This window comes from Varanus komodoensis, unplaced genomic scaffold (genome assembly GCF_004798865.1).
Source record: "Varanus komodoensis strain SLA01 unplaced genomic scaffold, ASM479886v1 scaffold1, whole genome shotgun sequence".
NCBI classification, from domain to species: domain Eukaryota; kingdom Metazoa; phylum Chordata; class Lepidosauria; order Squamata; family Varanidae; genus Varanus; species Varanus komodoensis.
The window spans coordinates 31155787-31174170 of NW_025335268.1; the positions used below are offsets into that span (position 1 = coordinate 31155787).

The window sequence follows — 18384 nt, forward strand, 5'->3', positions numbered from 1 at the left end:
TTTGAGGGGGTGCTCAGTGTAAACTGTGGCTAGGACGAGATCACCAAAATTAAGCTGGATGTGGTTTCAGGTAAGCTACCTCAAGAGAGGAGACCCAAAGTACATAAGCAACCATTATACCATCTTTTTTGATCACTTGTGTGGTGAAAGATCTATTTATGCAATCTTCAAAGCATAATTAAAAAACAGGAATCTGACTGCATATTGAATGATTAAAGATGCAGAACCAAGAGCTTTGCTCAGGTTGTTGGACTGATGAACAGAGTTGGCACTTTCTGTATCATTATAACTTTACCAAGGTACCTCACTGGAATGCCACCCTGTATTTCAGTGGAGTGTATAGAACTGTTGCATCTGGGGTGGGACTACAGACGGGAACAAAAGGGAGCAGGTATTCACACCTAGGCATAGAAACACAACAAATGGTACTGAATGCTCTAAACAGTGCTGTTCACTGTGAGGCCCGAGGGCCATTGGCCGATCCTCATCCTTCCCCCCTGCTCTCTGCAGGAGTTGCTCACTCTCGGGGGCGGGGGGGGGGACTGTCTGTGGTTGCAGGTGCACTGGCGTGTGATCAGGGATCTCAGAGGAGGCTTCAGGGGTGATGCTGCTGCTCATCAGCCCTAAGGGGTGTATAAGGAGAATGCAAGAGCCGTTGGCCAAGTGGCGGCGGTCGGGGGGGAGCGCAAGGAGTCAGGAGCAGTGGGACTGGGCTGAAAGAGACCGTGGTGTAGGAGATGAGTGTGCAGGCCAGCAAGAGAGCAAGTGATGCAGACCGCTATGCAGCACTGAGTAGAGCAGGTGGCTCTCTCCATGGTGGGAACAGATCCAAGATCCAGGGGCAGGAAAGGACTGCCTGCCCACCCTATGGAGTGGGTAAATCTGGGGAGCAACCCATTGGCATTGAGGAATCAACAGGCCAGCTGAGGAGAGGAGGGGCTAATGTCTTACAGTTATTGCCCCTTCTGGTTCTTCCCCCAGCCGGATGATTCCTGGCAGCCTGATCAGCTTGTCCTCAGTCAGGTGCTGCTGCTGCTGAATGTCAGGTTGACCGCGAATAAGACCTCTCCCATTCATGACCGGATTGTGGATGAGGGTGCCAGCCTGGCTTGAATCACTGAGACATGAGTGGGTGAGCTGGGAGGGGTCACTCTTTCTCAGCTGTGTCCCCTGGGGAATCAGTACAGCACCAGCATCAACTGGAGGGCTGGGGAGGAGGGTGCCTGTGGTCTATAGGAATATGATCTCCCTCTCTTGAGGGTGGGTCTTCAGTGCTTGCCCCTTGTTCTGAGTCCTCGAGACAGATTCAGGATCCACCCACCCCACTGCCCATTAGATTCCCTGCCTGAGCTAAGGCAGGCTATCTCAGATGTGATGTTGAAGACCTGCAGCATGATTTGAACTTCCATGCCGAGGCTACTTATCTAGGGCAGCTCAGGACTTCATGGTTGCTGTGACCGCCATGGGGCTGTCTCAAGATGTTATTGGACCAACACGTGTAAAAGGGCAGACTCTTGGTCTGGTTATCTTGACCAGCCAGGAGGGTGGTGATCTTGTGGGGGATTAACATCAATTCCCTTGTCATGGTCAGATTGCTTCTTACTGTGCTTTAGACATTTGGCTTCCTTTCCCCTCTGCAAGGGTGGGGGCTTTCTAAAATAGTACACTCATGAAGGCTAATGGAACCTGATGGTTTTCAGAAGGCTCTGGAGGAGTTTCCAGCTGGTCTGGCTGGCACTCCTGTTGAAGCCCAGTTCGCTCTGTGGAATGCAGAGATGGCTTGGGTGGTTGACAATATCATACCCAAACACCCTCTTCCCTTGAGCAGAGCCTGGCCAGCCCCTTGGTGCACACCTGATTTGAGGCAATGAAGCAAGGCTGGGGGGGGGGAGGGGGCGTGGCTTGAGTGCAGGTAGAGAAAACTGATCAATCACAGATTAGTTTGTCCAGTTGGGTGATATTCAACCTGTTCTGAGTGGGGTTGCATTCCTGCTAAAGGTAGTTTTGGGGTGCTTCTGTATCCAGAACTGTCACTTGAGGCACAAGTATATTTGGACAGAGAGAGCTTAGCTACAGTTATCCATGGGCTGGTAACCTCTTGTTTGGATTATTGCAATGCACTGTACATGGGGCTGCCTTTGAAAACAGTCTGGAAACTTCCACTGATCCGAAAGAGGGCAGCAAGACTGTTAATGGGGATTGGCTTATGAGAATGAGAACATATTATGGCATTCCTCTTCCAGCTGCACTGGCTGCCAGTTGAAGTCCAGGCCCTATTCAAAGTGCTAGTATTAACATTCAAAGCCCTAAATGGCTTGCAGCCAAGTTATCCAAAGGGATGCCTCATTGCATAAATACCTACCTGGACCCTGAAATCATCTTTGAGGGTCCTTCTCCAGGAACCCCCTCCAAAGAAAGTAAGCTGGGTGGCTACCAGACCTTTTCAGTGGTGGCACCCTGGCTAAGGAATGAGCTCTGCAAAGAGGTGCACCAGGTGCCTTCTCTATATTCTTTTCAGAAGCAGGTGAAACCTTTTTTTTTTGTCCTCCCAGCATTTTAACAGTTAAGCTTTTAACTTTAGTGTTAATGTTGCATTTTATCCTGTACAGCTGCCATATCTCAGTGCAGATTCCATTGCAATTGCTGTGGTTTTATCAGCTGATGTTATTTTTGTTTCTCTCTTTCTTGTTTCTGTATGTTTAACTTTTGCTAACCACCAGAGAGCCTTGGCTACTGGGCAGCACAAAAATAAATAAACAGGCAAATGAATACGCAAGCCCATCAAAATGTGCCCACCTGTAAGTGACTGAGAAGGCCTCTCTGTGGTGACCTGGAGGGGAACCGGGTGGTGAGGCCCTCAGAGCCTACTGGGCTGGTCTGGTGCAAAATACCACTAATTGATTCATGGGTGGGGGAGGGCCTGGGAACGGCCACCGGGTGGCCCCTGTGCTGCAGCCTGGACCCAAAGTGGCTCCTGCTGGAGAAACAGTGAAGATCCCCGTCGCTTGGCTGTTGTGATTTCTCCTCCTCAGGTATCCTCTGTCTCAAGCATGCTTTTGAGTATCCTTGAGCATTTGCTGCCACCTTGTGCTAGGCACAGCACAGCACTCAAGCACACCATGCTAAAGTGGGATGGAAAAATGCTTTCTGAATAGCAATGCAGCAGCAAATTGTGACCGATCATTTCATGCAAGATGTGCTTGCCCAGAATGATGGCTCACTGTGCCGGTTGAGGGCAAGGCTGGCCAACTGCTAAACCTTGGGAGACTCATCCCAGGAGACGGGGCCCAAGCTGTGAGTCAGTGTGGTGGTTGTCCTATAACATGCGGGCTAAGCCAATTCCAGCTCCACACCTGCTAGCAATAAATAAAACACACACTTTAAAAAAGGAAGTTAATTATTGTAATTAAAAATAATAATTTCTGAAGTTAGCAAGGCCCATTAACATGCCCAGTCAAGGAACTCACAGTGCTGAGCTAAAATCGTAAGATAAGAATTGCCGTGCAGGGTCAGGCCAAAGGCCCATCTGCTCTACTCTAACAGCCCGTGGTTGTATCCCTCTCCCACCCTACTACACCCAAGAGAAGGGCCACCCCATGGGATTGAGGGGTGGTGTGGAAGTTGGAGAGTGGTGGCATACTTCTGTCCCTTTCCTTTGGGCTTAGACAAGATACCCTCAGGAGACCACTTTCCTTCCACAAATTCACCTCATCGGCAATGCCACCAAATCTGCTGAAGCCGCTCCTCCTCTTCCTCAGCACTGCTAAGCCAATAAGCACACGGGCAGCGGCATTTCCTGCTCTGCCTTCTCTCACTTTTGCTGCCTGGATCAGAGCAAGAGGCAAGTGAACAAGCCGGACGCAGTGGTCAAGAGGTGGAGTCAATCCACCTCTTGCTCTTGCCAGCAGAGGCGCCTCCCTGTGACAATGTTTGACACCAGCCCTACACATCAGGCAGTGCTTTTCAACATACAAGGCACTGGTTCTCACGCTCACAAAATGAGGATGTCTCAGGGACTGCTGGGGCATCCTCCTAATCATCCCATGGTAGAAGCCAAAGGATGGTGGGAACAGTGGGACAGAGGCAGTGGGTGTTGCACCCCAGCCAGTGGTGGCTCCCCCATACTGGACCAGACACTCTCAGGGGGCTGATCTTCTCACCACCGTTTCAGCCAGCAGTTCCTGCTCTTCATCCTCTTTCTCATCATCTCAGTTCTCATCTTGGTTGCCCAATAGGCAGACAGAGTGATGGCCACTGGGGGAGGCACCTATTGTTCCTCTGACTGCACCACTGCACTTGTCTAGCTCAGAGCAGGAGGCAGGGGCCAAACAGGTGACAAGGGGGAAGAGAGGCAGCTCCAGGGGGAGTCTTGTGAGTGGGTCCTGCTGGATTCTGGACCCTTAGCAGGTGACCAAACATGCCTACCCCGATTCCAGTAATATATAATGAATGATCATTTTTCAAAACATTTCAGCCAGGTGTTGAGGTTCAAAAAGTAAACCCAAGGATTTGGGGCTTTGGAAAAGATGGAATATCTGGAAGATGCAGAAAATTTATCATGATGCCCATGCCTTCTTTTTATTTATTTTTAAAGGCATACCGAGTTTTCTTGTAAGGCCGCTTTTTGAATTATGGGTTGCCTCCTGGTAATTTCAGGCATGACTTGAGATTTCCTAATTATTGGCCCTGCTAGAGTGAAATGTTGCTGTTTTAACAGAGGGCACAAAGCCAGGAACATGGCTGAGTTTCTTAATAGGGACACCTGGAAATGTATGACATATGACTGATGGTTATGAAAATTCATGCTCTGTCAGTAAAGCAAATCATCACCACTTTCTGCCTGAACCCAGTAACTGCAGTGGTCTGTCAGGCGTTTCATACATCTAAAGCTCCCAAGAAATTGGAGTGCTGAGTGTGAGAGTCCAGGAAGCTTTGGTAAGTACATTGCAATGGCTGCAGTTTTGAAATGGGCTGCCATCCTGGACTTCACATGCATGGAGAGCAGGTTGTGTAACCCTTTCCTCCCTGCAGTGCTAAGCCTGCCCCTTGGGCTGGTTCCAGATTTGGTCACGGATAGAGTAGACCCATTAAAACCAGTGGTATCTTAGTTATGAACTACAGAAAATTCAATTGGCTTCTCTAGGTGTTGGACCACTGCTGCTGATTAGGCATGCTGACATATGGTGGGGCCAATGACCCCCAGGTGAGACCCTGCCACATCCTACCTGGGAGACACTGGCAGAGCTGAGCAAGGGGGCCTGTGAAAGAGCAGGTACCGGATTCTGGCTGTGGAGCCTCACCTGGAGGATAACCATGTAGCTAAGGGTCAAACTGGACAAGGTATTAAATATGTGGCTACTTTTGCCTGGTGCTTTCTTTTGAAATAACTCTGAGCAGCTGATTAGGATTGTGGCCAGGCTAGCACCAAGTGTAGGTACGTTGGTCACCTGTCAAATATCAGCTCCAAGAGGTAAGCGGCAGGTATCCCTAATGGCCTGGCTGGACGTTATGAAGGTGGAAGAAAAACAGGCTTACTTGGGCAAGGGGCAGATACTTGGCAAGCTGCAGGGCCAGAAACAAAGATCCGAATAAACAAGGGTTAGATACCAACAAAGGCATGGCAAGACCACATTTGAAGGCCCAGTTGGGAACAATCAAGGGCCACATACTGGCAATGCACAGCAGGACTGCAGGCAAGAGCCATAGACATGACAAAGGCAAAGCAGGAGCAAAAGCAAAGGCAAGACTAAAAGAGTGAATATATGAGTGAAGATGTTGCAGGACTGGAGGCAGCCACCAAGTCAAGAACACGAAACAACTACCACAAAGACTCATGTTATAGCAAAATTGAAAATGACTGGGAAGCCTCCCGAGGCTCTCAGCTGGCAGCGTGAGTGCACTGGTCCTACTCCTGCAAGCACCTACACGTCCAGTGCTAACCCTGTAAGTACTTGCAAGGTGAACTGGGCTGCTTTCTTTACCAGGCCACGTGGGGAAGTTGCGTCACTTTGCAGATCCTGGCACTGAAAGCTTACCCTACAGCAAGGCCCTCTGAGAAGGGCCCCCTTTATGATCACAGCCTGCTTGTTCGCTTGCCCCTTGCTCTGACCTAGTCAATGGCAGGGGAGAGGAGGAGGACCAGTAAAGCCACTGCCTGCTAGCTTCCTGTTTCTCCACCCGCCTGCCAAGCAAGCAGGGGGCAGCAGTGAAGGGAAAGAGGCTGCAGAACCAGGGCAGCTGGTGAAAGTGGTGCAGAAAGTTAAAGGTCATGAGGGAGGGGGCCCATTGGGTGGAGCCTTGCCTAAGGACCCCAACATGTCTCTAGCCAGCTCTGGTTGAGGTGTACAGGAGGGATTGCAAAAGCTGGAATTTGCCTGGGGGAAGCTGTTCCCAGTGCAGGATTCTCATTATGGCAGGGCTTTTTGCAATGATTGTGACCTGGGGAAAGGTTAACCTCGTCCTCCCTGTGCCACAATCCTCAGTCAGTTCAGATGCCACTGTCCTCTGCGGCTGCCGTTGTTGAAGCGGGGAAAGCCGGCAAGTGAAATGCATTTGCACATCTACTGTCTGGCCATGGGTTTAGTCTGGAGAGTGCGGGTGCACTAGTGGCCGGCTTGTGGGCTTGTGGCCAGTCACTCTGTGAACAGAATGCTGGACTGGATGGACCTGGGTCTGATCCAGCAGGGCTCTTTGTATGTTTTAGTCAGTGTGCCTAAAGTAGCAGGGTGCATCGAGCACAGAAGAGGCAAAGGCGAGGAAAGGCCTACGCTGCAATGTCAGGAACCTTTTCAGAGCGAGCTTCCCATCCGTAGGGGCTGCACTGCCCATGTTCCCTTAGCACCAGCCCATGTCCTGACGTACAGCAAAGTCTGGATCCAGAGAGGTTGGATTTGGGGTATAAAGGACAGCTGAATGCCAGGCAGAATCCATCTTTTTCAAACAAAAACTGATGTGTTTATAAAATATTTAAGTTGCAGTGTTATGTTTAAGAGAAGACACAGGCAAAGCCTCTGCCGAAATGTAAGCACTGCCTGAGTTATGACCAGCTTCAACAGCTACTACATTGTAGTTTGCAATTAGAACATATTAATTGGAACATACTGTATAATTTATTGGAGGGGAGGACACATCATAATTTTGTCCTTTTGCATGCTTTATATTTAGAAAATAGCAAGGAATCTAGCACGCATCCTAGATAGAATGACTGAATTTGTACATGTTTGTTCTCTGCATGTGGTGCTAGGCTCCAAAATCCTGAGAGATCCTCCATTTTTCTGAGTACTTTCCCCAATGCACAGAGCAGTCTGGAACTTTGTGAAATACTTTTGCCTTGCACAGCTGCCAAAGTGGTGTATCAACTGCTTAAATGAAGAGAGAGAGAAATTTAAAGGAGCTCTCTCTCATCAGTTCTTCCTTTAAGTCTGGAGTGTGAAGCATAAATGAGCAGCATCGGGGTTTTTTAATGCTCTATTTTTACACTTTGCAGCTAAAATTTTTTGCATGCTTTGCAATGCTTTACTGGAGTGGTTTCTATTTATTCTTGTGTAAGTGCACCCAGGCCTGATTCAGACTGTGACCTTAGTGCTCAGGGAGGGTGCTCCCCACCATCTATTTTCATCCCAGAGTTCCAACACCCCCTCAGTCTTGCCAATGTGGGGAGTGGGCTCCCTTAGTTCTTCCCTGCCCCCCCAGAAGTAATGTTAGTACTTCTGCCAACCCCAGAGTTCCTTGCAGTCTGCATGTGTATGTTGCCATTTGGCTGCATAGAACAAGGACATCCATGTTCTTAGAGCCCAAGCAGGGTCATGTGAGAGAATAGGGTCTTTCAGATCACCTGGACTCAAGCAGTATAGGGCTTTATAGGTCTTCACCAGCACTTTGAATTAGGCTTGGAAACAGACTGGGTGCCTGTGAAGCCAGAGGAGTTTTAAGCTCCCTGTAGCCAGCCCAGTCAGCACCCTCTGAATCAGCTGAAGTTTTCAAGCACTGTTCAGAGGCAGACTCACGCAGAGTGCATTACAGGATGAAGTAAGGCATGTGTCACCATGTTCAAATTCCTAGTGAAGAAACAGATTGTCACACTTAAATTGGGAGTGGAGAGCATGCTTCCTCCTCAAAGCCACATGCACGTGCGGCTGACCGTCAGGTGCATCCAGAGCAAAAGAGGTGAGGAGGCGCTGCAGTTTCTCATGTATACTCCATGCCCACCCATTCACTTACCCATTTCACATGCAACACATGCCTGTAACATGCACACATACACGGGTGACATGGTTGGGCATCTGCCACAGGCCCACACTTCCAGCAGGGACCTACTAAAATTGATTCCTTTTCCATCATGGCAACTCGTTTGTCCACCTGCCTCTTGCTATGGCCCCGAAATCCCTGCTTGTGAGAACAAGGAGCAGTAGATGCTTGCTCACTGGCTCTTTGCCTGTCTAGCAGCTGCAACTCTACCTGCACAGAGAGCACCTAGCTACTGAAATCCATGCTCTGGAAACCACTTGTTTGGATTCCTGCAATGTGCTGTAGGTGGGGCTGCCTTTGAAAATGGTCTGGAAACCTCAGCTGATCCAGAACAGGCCAGCAAGATGGGGACTAGCTGGCGAGAACATATTTTGCCAGCCCTCCGTCACCTGCACTGGCTGCCAGTTGACATCCTGACGCAATTCGGAGCACTAGTACTAACATTCAGATCCTGAAGCAGCTTGGGGCCAGGTTATCTGAAGGAACTCCTCATCCCATATGCATCTACTTGGATCCTGAGGTAATCTTTGGGGTCCTTCCCTGGGAGCCCCTTCAAAGGAAGTGAGGTGGGTGGCTACCAGGGGAAGGGCCTTTTTGGTTTTTGCAGCCCAGATGTGGTATGAGCTTTTCAAAGAGGTGTGCTTGGTACCTACTCTGTATTCTTTTTGGCACCAGGTGAAGACCTTTGTATTCTCCCAGCATTTTAACAGTTTATCCCTTTAACTCCATTTTTAATATTGCATTTTATCCTGCACTGCTGCTATAGCTCTGTGCTGATTCAGTTGCAATTACTGTAGTCTTCTTGTTTAAATTTGGTTGTCTCTGTGTTTTTAACTTTTGTTAACTTTTGTTATATTAGGCTATATAGAAATGAAACAAGCAAACAACAGGATGAGAAAGAGGAAGAGGAGCAAGAGCAGATGGTGCCACTGAGGAGGCAGCCTCAGGATGGAGGGAGCCTGTGGAGGATGCCCTGACCAGGGTCATCAGAAGCCTGGGGCTGGCCTGCATATGCACAGACGCTTCAGCACAGAGAGAGCACTCCAGCTCATGCATGTCATGAGCTATACAGCCACATGCTTCGATGCAGCGTGAGGTGTGGATGCAGCCATGCTCATGGGTTAGGTGTTTTCCCCTTTCACTCCAATTAATTGGCCGCCACTTGCAGGGACCAGCCGACACTCCAGGCAATGCCACTGTGCATCTCATTTCCACGACTAAACAGCAGGCCTGGTGGGGCAAAGCCCATGGCTGGGAGGCTGCCAAGTTTTCCATTTAGGGTGGCCTCCTAAGAATCCTGGAAAAGAGAATATGCTCCACTCAAGAAGTAGACAAAAGAGGATACTGATCCGTATAACATTTGCACGTGCTCATTTATATGTATAGATGCAAACTTAGGAATAATGATAATATCTTACTGAGAGGACGGCTCCCTGGTGGCTTTTCCAAGAGTGAACAGTCCTCTGAAACACAGTTCAGAGGGCAATGTAGCTGTGCTACCTCTTTGCTACTGCCTCCTCTCCTTCTGCGTTACAACATCCGTTCTGCTTCTGTCATCCATGCCACAGCAGGAATCGCTGCAGTCTCCTCTGTCCACCCACCGATGGGGATGAGAACCACAGAGTATGTGGATGAACATGCCAATAGTTGGCCTGGGTGCATCCCCGGGAAGCTTGCTGAAGGCCCACAGGGAGGGCCAAAGATCAGTAGGCATGTGCTGGGGATACGTGTGTGGTGGCCGGTCCTTGTTGCAGTTAACCCCTTAGTATTCTGGGTCCGACGCAGACTGGATAATACCTGTGGCAGAGTGAGGGGCACTGGAACTTGAGCAACAATGAGATAAGCCTAAGTCTGGCAAAGGGTGGTAAGTCCTCATGTCTGTGAAACAGAGAACAATTTGTGGCCAGAATGTGGCATGCTGCATTGAGTACATGCCATCTAGCTGTTTGGGGAAACTAGAAGGGAATGGCAAAATCTTTGTTTAGTTTTTGTATCCCACTATGGACAGCTCTTTTAAAGCTCAGGATAAAAGTTAGCATGGGTACACCCCACACCCCAAGACCAGTCACATGCCTGAACTACATAACGAGCACAGTTTAGCACTTTGGTTGTTTGATTTCACTGGGATGTAGGTACACCTAAACTCTCATTGTTGGGAAACTTTCTCCATCTTGTTGGCCTCCAGGATCTTGGACCCCAAAATATCCCTTCAGCCCTGGCCAATGTGGCCAGTGGTTGTGAATGATGACAGTTGTGGTTGAAAACATCTGGCTAGTTGGGAAAGGTTGCAGAAAAGTGCTTCAGGGAGAATAATGGTGCTTGGCTGAACACCTAAAAATTAAAAAACAGGACTTTTACTCTATTTGAGATCCAGAAAACAGCAATAAGATCAGTTCACCATAATGCAGTGGCAAGTTCCCAGCAAGTGGAAAGGCACCAGTTGTGCATTTTCAAAGGAGTATGGCAAAAGAGCCAGTGTGGTGTAGTGGTTAAGAGCATGGGACTGGGACTCAGGTGATCTGGGTTCTAGTCCCTGCTCGGCCATGGAGCCAACTGGGTGACTTTGGGCCAGTCACAGACTCTCAGCCCAACCTACCTCACAGGGTTGTTGTTGTGGGGATAAGATGGAGGAGGAGAATGATGTAAGCTGCCTTGAGCCCTTTGTAGGAAAAAGGCAGGATATCAATCGAAGAAGAAAAAATACCATTTTGCTTCAGCCTCCATTGGGAAGAATGGCATGCTTAGGAACAGGGTGGGCCTTTTGCTGTACTGTATAATCTTTATTGGTGCTAACAAAGCAGATTTTCAGAATGATAGTAGACAGCACGGCACCTTGGCCTGGAAGTCACGGGGTGCAAAGGGATGTTTCTGTACTGGGTGTGTTTGTGAACAACTGGCTCCCTGCAGAATAAGCAGCAATGTTTCCTGAGAAAGCTATACTGTCTCTCACCTCCAGCAACTTCTTTCTCTCCTCATCAAATGGAAAGTCTGTTACTAATGATAACCATGTGCTGTGCTGCACATACTGCCAAACGATTCAAATGAAATTAGGAACTGTGAGAATATTATCTGAACAGGATCAAGGCTGTCATCCTGCAAATAGTCAGATGGCTTAGATCTGAATGGAGTCAGCCGAGAGCAAAGCAGCCCTAAAGTATGCAGAATTACAGACAGACAGTGCGCGTCTCTGCATGTATGCTCAAAGTAAATCCAACTGTATTCAATGGGGCTTATTCCCAGTTGCATGGATAGAGACTGTAGCCCGAGACTGCAATCCTAAGCATGTTTGCGGATGACTCAGCCCCACTGAATTCAGTGGGATGTATTTCCAGATAAGTTTAAGATTGTATTGTCAGTCTCTAGTGGCCATTTCATTTTGGAGATTTGGGCACTATTGTTTCCTTTCTGGCACTCTTTAATAGACTTTCTCTCTATTATCCAGAACCGGCCTACCAGAAACAAGCAATCCATTGCAACACACAGCACATTGGAGGATAGACATATTTATGTAGTGCAGAACCAAAGAAGGCTTTGAAGAAAAAGCAGCCTGGATCAAAGAGTGGAAGACAGAAGTGCTGTTAGACTGATAATTTATTGTTTTGCATAGTTTACTGCAGGATGGATTAGAATATTTGTTAGTGCTTTTGCAAATAACTTGTTAAAGCCACATTTGATTTTCCCCCAACTAAACTGTAATCTGAACTTGGGAACTGGAGGACTACTGATTAATAATTTTGTGTAGAACTCTGTGTAACCTGTTGTCGAAAGGCACCCATCCTTCCTCCATGCAAGTAGGAATTTGAAAAGGGAAAGAAAGGAAACTTCTACAGGGAGTAACTGGCTGATCAAGTAAGTAAAAGTGGGGGTAAACTGAGACTATCCTCTTGGAATTTGTAATAGCAAAGAATGTGAAATTTGAGCATTGTTGGAGATGTACTCTGAGCTTGAGGAAACCTGTCAAAAGACCCCAGAAAAAGTCAGCTGGGCTAACAATTCTGAAGAAGAAAAGCGTTCAAGAGGGTGGAGAGATTCTGAAAAGTGGAATACCAAAAGCACAGTCACAAAAACTTTCAATGTGAAGGAAAAATAGGATGCAGAATGGTTGCACAGGGACCTCTCTGATAAGCTGAGAATTAAAAAGGACATACAGTATACAGGAAATGGAATGAGGGACATAGAAGCAAGGATGGATACAACAGAGAATCCTGTGCCTCTCAGGATGATGTCAGGATGGCTAAAGCTCAGAATAAACTCAGGTTTGTGAGGCATGCTTAAACTGAGAGCTTCTTTGGCCATAATTGGCGCAAGCAGAAAGAAAGGAAGGGATACAGGGAAGATAGTGAAATATCAACTGGTGATGGAACTTTATTGTTTAGTTGCAAAGTCATGTCTGAGGTGCCAGGTGACTGTAGGTAAATGTCTTTATCTCCAAAAGGCAAAAAAGGTGGGGGGAAGCAAAGAATCTGAAATGATAGGCCATCAACATGATGCTAATACTGTACAATTCTAAAACAGATGATAAAGTAGTTGGTTTATGAGCATCTAGAAAATAGTGCATTGTGTTCTAGGACCAAGCGCAAATACTAGGAATATGTTATGCTGGAGGAGCCTATTTTGGGGGAGTTACCAGGTTCGTAGATTATGGGAACAGTATAGACATGGTATATCTTGGTTTCAGCAAAGCATATGGCAAAGTCTCTTCTAATATAATTGTTGACAAGATGGTAAATGTGGACTGGACAGCAGCTGACTCCACAGCCTGTTGAACAGGGACTCGCGGCCCGCAGGCCAATTGCCGGGACGGGTCGGGCACGGGGGAGGGGTCCTGTGGCCTTCAAAGCGCTGGCGGCGCCTGGGCCGGCCTCCGGGAGCGACGCGGGATGAGCGGCCCACCACCACCGCGGTGGTGGAATACTTGATGCGGCCCAGCCTCACCCAGCCTCTACTTCCAGCGGCCCCCAGGTAAGTTGAGTTTGAGACCCCTGCTGTTGAACAACCATACCCAGTGAGCGTTCATGAATGTCTCTAAAGTCAAGGCCAGTGTCAAGACCAACTTCAGCACGGACATAGTAACAGAAGTCCCAGAACTTGTTCCTCTTCTTCGTCATTGTCATCTGTTGTTTGCCTGCCTATCATTTTGGACCAGACAACAGTGGGGGTGTAAAGGTGCAGCAGCAGATGCCATGGGCTAGCTCCTTACTGGTTCTGCTGGTTAAGCAAACAAGTACTAGCAGTGATAAGAAAGATACAGAGGAGTAATGACAGCTGGAGACAATGTTAGTGAGAAGGTGCATGCTCAAAGGGAAGGGCTACCAAGAATGTCTTTCCCAAGGATCCACAAACACCTGGAGCTGCCCTCTCTACGACACTCCAAGGGTGGTCTCAAGGGGAGCTACTCAGACCTCTTTGGCAGGGTCCATGGCCAAGATGTGGGTGGCCAGGGACAGGGCAGGACAGGACAAGAGCAGAGCGATAGTGCCACCAGGACCAGAGCAATAGAACGTCAAGGAAGACAGAGTTCAAAAGCAGGGTTTAATGGCAAGTCCAGATCGTACTCATGGTATAGGCGGAAGTCAGGAACCAGAAGAATGCATGAGGGAAGAACAAGGATGTGGTCAGAGCAAGCCAAGGATCAGGAGGACAAACAGAGGTGCAGGTGCCTTGGACAGGATAACTGAAAGGATACATGGCACAGCAGGAACCAGACACAGCAAGGATCAGGCAAGATGCAGGAGCTAGAGCACAGCTTTCAGAAAGCCCTGTGTTACTGAGGAAACATGGTGAGGCAGGATACACAAAGAGGCAGGATAAAGGGCAGGCAAGAGGCAGGCACAACAGCAAGGCAACACGGAAAGCCGGGGACCAGGAGCAGGAATTGTTAGGCAGGGTGTAGACACAGCGGCAAACAGGCAAACCTGTGTTGCTAAGACAAAATAGCAAGACACAGTGGGAACCAGGAGCAAGAACAGGCAGGCAGGATGTAGTTTTGGCAACAAACAGGAGGACCTGTGCTGCTGAGGAAACACAGCAAGGCAGGAGTGGTCAGGCACAGTGCAGGCACTACAGTTATAAGAAAACCTGTGTTGCTGAGGCTAGTTCCAGAGGGAAGAGCTTGTTCTTATATAGCTCTTTTCCCAGGACCTCCAGCTGGTGCTCATCAGTTGACTGAGAGGTCCAGCAGGGCCTGAAACTGATCCGGGAAATACTGTGCTAGTTGTTCTGGTTCTGTCCAGCAGAGCAGCCCAGATTTTGACATCTTGCCTAGGCCCTGTGCCTTTAATGTTTTTATCAAATGACTTTGATGAAAGCATGGAGGTATGCTTATCAAAAGCAAATGGTTCAAAGCTGGAAAGGATAGCTAACTTCATAGAAATATTCTGGTGAAACTAGCATTGAACTACAATATGTATCATCTGCACTGGCTACCAATTCAAAGAGCTGGTTTGTCATACATTAACAGATTAAACAGCCAATTTTGATAATATTTTCCACCCACATGCATTAGCCAAACCATTAGGATAATTTGCTGAGTTCCTGCTGCATAGCTACTATCATCTGAAACATGGTCAGTGGTGATGCCAGACTCCTAGAGTGTCTTCTCAAAATATGTCCATGTGGCCCCTTCAGTGTTCACTTTTCACTCAAGATTTTTTATGTTTAGTATGTTTTATGAAATGCTATTCTTTTGTGCACCAGTCTTGTCTTTGCTAAACTGTACTTTTAATCTTTTGTTTGTTTTGACTAGACTTTAAGTACTGCTTTACACCTCTGCATGTTCTCAATCACAAGCAACACCTTTTAGGAAAGTGGAATAAAAACCCTGAAAGTAAATAACTCCTTGAGCTGTTAATAAGATGCACTAATATAGGAAGCTGCCATTTTTAAGTTTAGTTGTACCCCCCTGAAGTGTTGTTTGTTCATTCAGTCATCCAGTCAATTGGCATTTTCCAATTCATTGAGGTCTTTTCAGATGTGCATTACTAGTTATTGGTCACCCTGTCAGCCATACAGAGGCATCTCATCTGGGCAGTCTTCTTGAGCATTTGGGAGCATTTTCTTCCATTCCAGAAAGTGGTGTGAGATGAATATGCTAATAATCATGCAAAACTCAAATGTCATTTTGAAGAGGTGAGAGAGTCAAGAAAGCAGTTTATTTATTTATTTAAAGCTTTTATATGCCGTCCTATTATATAAAAATCTCAGGACGGCTTACAGTGTTTAAAAGAACAATTTAAAACATCAACAATTTCCAATAAATGAACTAAAACAGAATAATGTATAAAACAATAAACAGTAAATCACAAAACAAAACAGAGTGACTGGACATTTAAGAGCCTTTCTCCTGGCCAGTGCCATAAAAAGCTTGTGCACAGATTTTGTTTGGACCATTGTGTGTTGTTTCACATTTTTTCACTTATAAGGAGCTACCCTGGGACGTAAGCATCTGTTCAACTTCCAGGTATTGAATGATGATACACTATACCAGTTAAGAGCAGGCTGTCTCCAGTGCACAGTTTACGGACTGTGCCTAGTGCTTGGCGGCCTTGCCTGTGGCCCATCACGGTTATCCCTGTGTGACATTCTCCCCATTTAAATCATGCCCTTCCCCTGCCCCATAGCCCAGCCCTGAATGAGAGACCACCTGGGTGTTGGTAGGGCAAGGCAGTTCAGCCATATAGTGCCTGTACTGTGCCAACTGCGCTCATGACTGGTGTGCTCCCAAGCCCAGTTGAAAGTGCTGGTTTTCAAGGCTTAAGCAGTATGGCACCAAACCACTAGCTTTCACTAGCCTTTAATACTAGTCTTCAGCCACACCGTTCTGTCCACACTAAGATCAACAAGGGAGGCTCTTCTTAGTTGCCTACCTACCTGTGAGACAAGTGAGGTGTGTAATGACATGATACGGGGCCTTTTCAGCTGTGGCCCAACAGCTTTGGAAAACGTTGCCATCAGGGGTCTGTTGGAGAGGAGGTCCCATCACTGCAAGCTCCTAGGAAGGCCCTGAAAGTGTCCTATTTTAACTTGGCCATTCCTTGGTGTGTTTACTTACTGATTTGTTGTTGTTCTTCTTGTTATGCTTTTGCCATTTTTATTCTGTTTTTATTGCTTCTGAAGACTAGTTATCATTATTATGTGTTTTATTGTATACTGCCTTGGGAAGACTCTGTATGCCCTGAAAGATGAACAAAATAGTTTAAACAAACAACAGGCTAATCCATAAATCACTGGCACAGGGAGCTTTCCCCAGTGGGCAGCAGGGTGGGTGAAAACTGTGAAGCACACTGGGACCCCAGCAAACAGAAAGGGAGGAGAAGGGAGGAAGTGTGCGTGTAATGGTGGAAGGATGGGTATGTGTGTTGTGTGATTGTGTCTCTGTGATTCACTAGCATTGTGCACGAGTTCAGATCCTGAAGGATTCCTCTGGTGCCTGTGTGGCCCTTCACCCAAAGAGGTTACCTACTCCTGCTCTTGCAGAATGTAACGAGAGGTGGGACATAGCACAGAGGTTGCTCAGATCTAAGGACTTCGTTTGGGACCAAGAAGCATTAGAAACAAACCTCTACAACCAAGAAGAGGCTCACAGGATGAAGCTGTGCAAGGCGCATGAGCTCTGTCCTTTGGATGAGTGTTACCTTGCACTTGGAGTATGTGCGTTAGTTGCTAAGGGAAGTGAATGTTTCTGTCTTAGATCAATAGATAAGAGCAAGTTTAAGCAGTTGAATTTAAACATGAATTCCCAGACATTATGCCTAAGAAATATATGACCCCTTAATTAGGTAACACTTCTTTTTTGTTTGCTATCTTTATAGGAACAAACTCAAAAAATACTTTTGTGGCACAGAAATGTCTGATGCAGCGCACTCTGCAGCAGTTAACTGGTATAGTATATCATCATTCATTACCTGGAAATTTCATTTAAAAAATAGTAATTATGAGGGCTGAGCCGAAACTACTCACCATTTTGAGGAAAAATATTAAGCAATGTCAAAAAATACCCACATTTTTCAATGACTTTTTGGCCTTATTCCCTCAAGTGACTTTGTCATCACTGATGTTATCACCTAGCCAAATCTGATTGGCTATGCTGCGCTGTGACACTATATCCTGTTCACTATATGGTGATTGGCTGGGCCCAGGCATGCTGTTAATCCAGAAAAGAGAAAGAAGAAATAACTGGAGAAGAAAAAAATGGTGACAAAGATTGGATTAATGGCACCAATTAGGCTCAAAAGCCTGAATAGTCACTGAATTTTTTAAAAAAGGAAATATTCTTCCCAGAGGCTGTAATCCTACACACACCCCACTAGGAGTAATTCTCATTGAACTCAATTAGGATTACTTGTGAGTATATATATATATATATATAGAATTATGTTCCAATAGTTTTTTTTCAGTCTGAAAAGAAAAACTGGAGGATGTTCGGCACAGCCCAACTAATTATATCTCTCTCACACATAATACAAATATTTAAACGGGAACATGCCTAAATATATTAAAATGAAACTTGCACCTATGATAGGAAGCCCTGCTAGTATAAATAATTTTCCCTGTATTGTTAACATTGTGTGTTCCTTCTTTGATGCACTGATGCTTATCTCAACTCCAAGCACTTCAGAGGTGCTTTCACTAAATTGCTATCCCCTCCTGCTCCTGACTAGATGTTGTCTTCTCTGTGTTCCTTATCTTTCCAATATATTAGGGGGAGTAAGGCAGCCAGCTCAGGTTGATGAACCTGGGTTTGGTGGCAGTGGCTGGCCATGCTTTGGTTGTTGCCCCTGAACTTCCTGTCTGTTCCCCTTTGTTAACCTGTCCTGGGCCTCCTAGTCCAGCCTGTTCCCTGACAACATGGTGAAGGGCATTATTCCACTGGCCATGATGAAGGAACATTGAACTGCCAGTCCAGTGAGCTTCTGTACTTGGGCTTGGCAAAGGCTCCATCACACCCTTTCCCTCAGACAGAGACGTATTGTGGGCTAGCCGCCTGAAATGGACCTTTGTTGGTGTTCTGTGCTGTCAAGTCGCTCTAAGTTATGGCAACCCTGTGAGTGTAAACCCTCCAACTGTCTTGCCCCCTGCAGCCCCGCTCAGCATTCAGTTCACTATATCTGCCCGAACCCACTCTCCCTGCCAATTTTG

At 47.1% G+C, this 18384-nt stretch overlaps 1 protein-coding gene across 6 annotated transcripts in view; it reads left to right on the plus strand.

Annotated features, from left to right (window-relative positions):
* The window catches only part of PDE10A (phosphodiesterase 10A), a 275032-nt gene that overhangs the window by 38845 nt on the left and 217803 nt on the right, over nucleotides 1-18384 (plus strand). Inside the window, exons 1-4 of one of the 6 annotated variants that reach the window (XM_044421403.1) lie at nucleotides 8515-8528; nucleotides 8884-8892; nucleotides 9148-10111; nucleotides 11690-17126. In XM_044421403.1, the coding sequence (XP_044277338.1) occupies nucleotides 17099-17126 (28 nt within the window). In that variant the 5' untranslated portion in view covers nucleotides 8515-8528; nucleotides 8884-8892; nucleotides 9148-10111; nucleotides 11690-17098. Of the gene's footprint in view, nucleotides 1-8514; nucleotides 8529-8883; nucleotides 8893-8927; nucleotides 10112-11669; nucleotides 17127-18384 lie in introns of those variants that run through there. The other 5 variants (XM_044421412.1, XM_044421393.1, XM_044421375.1 and 2 more) reach the window with 5 other exon arrangements.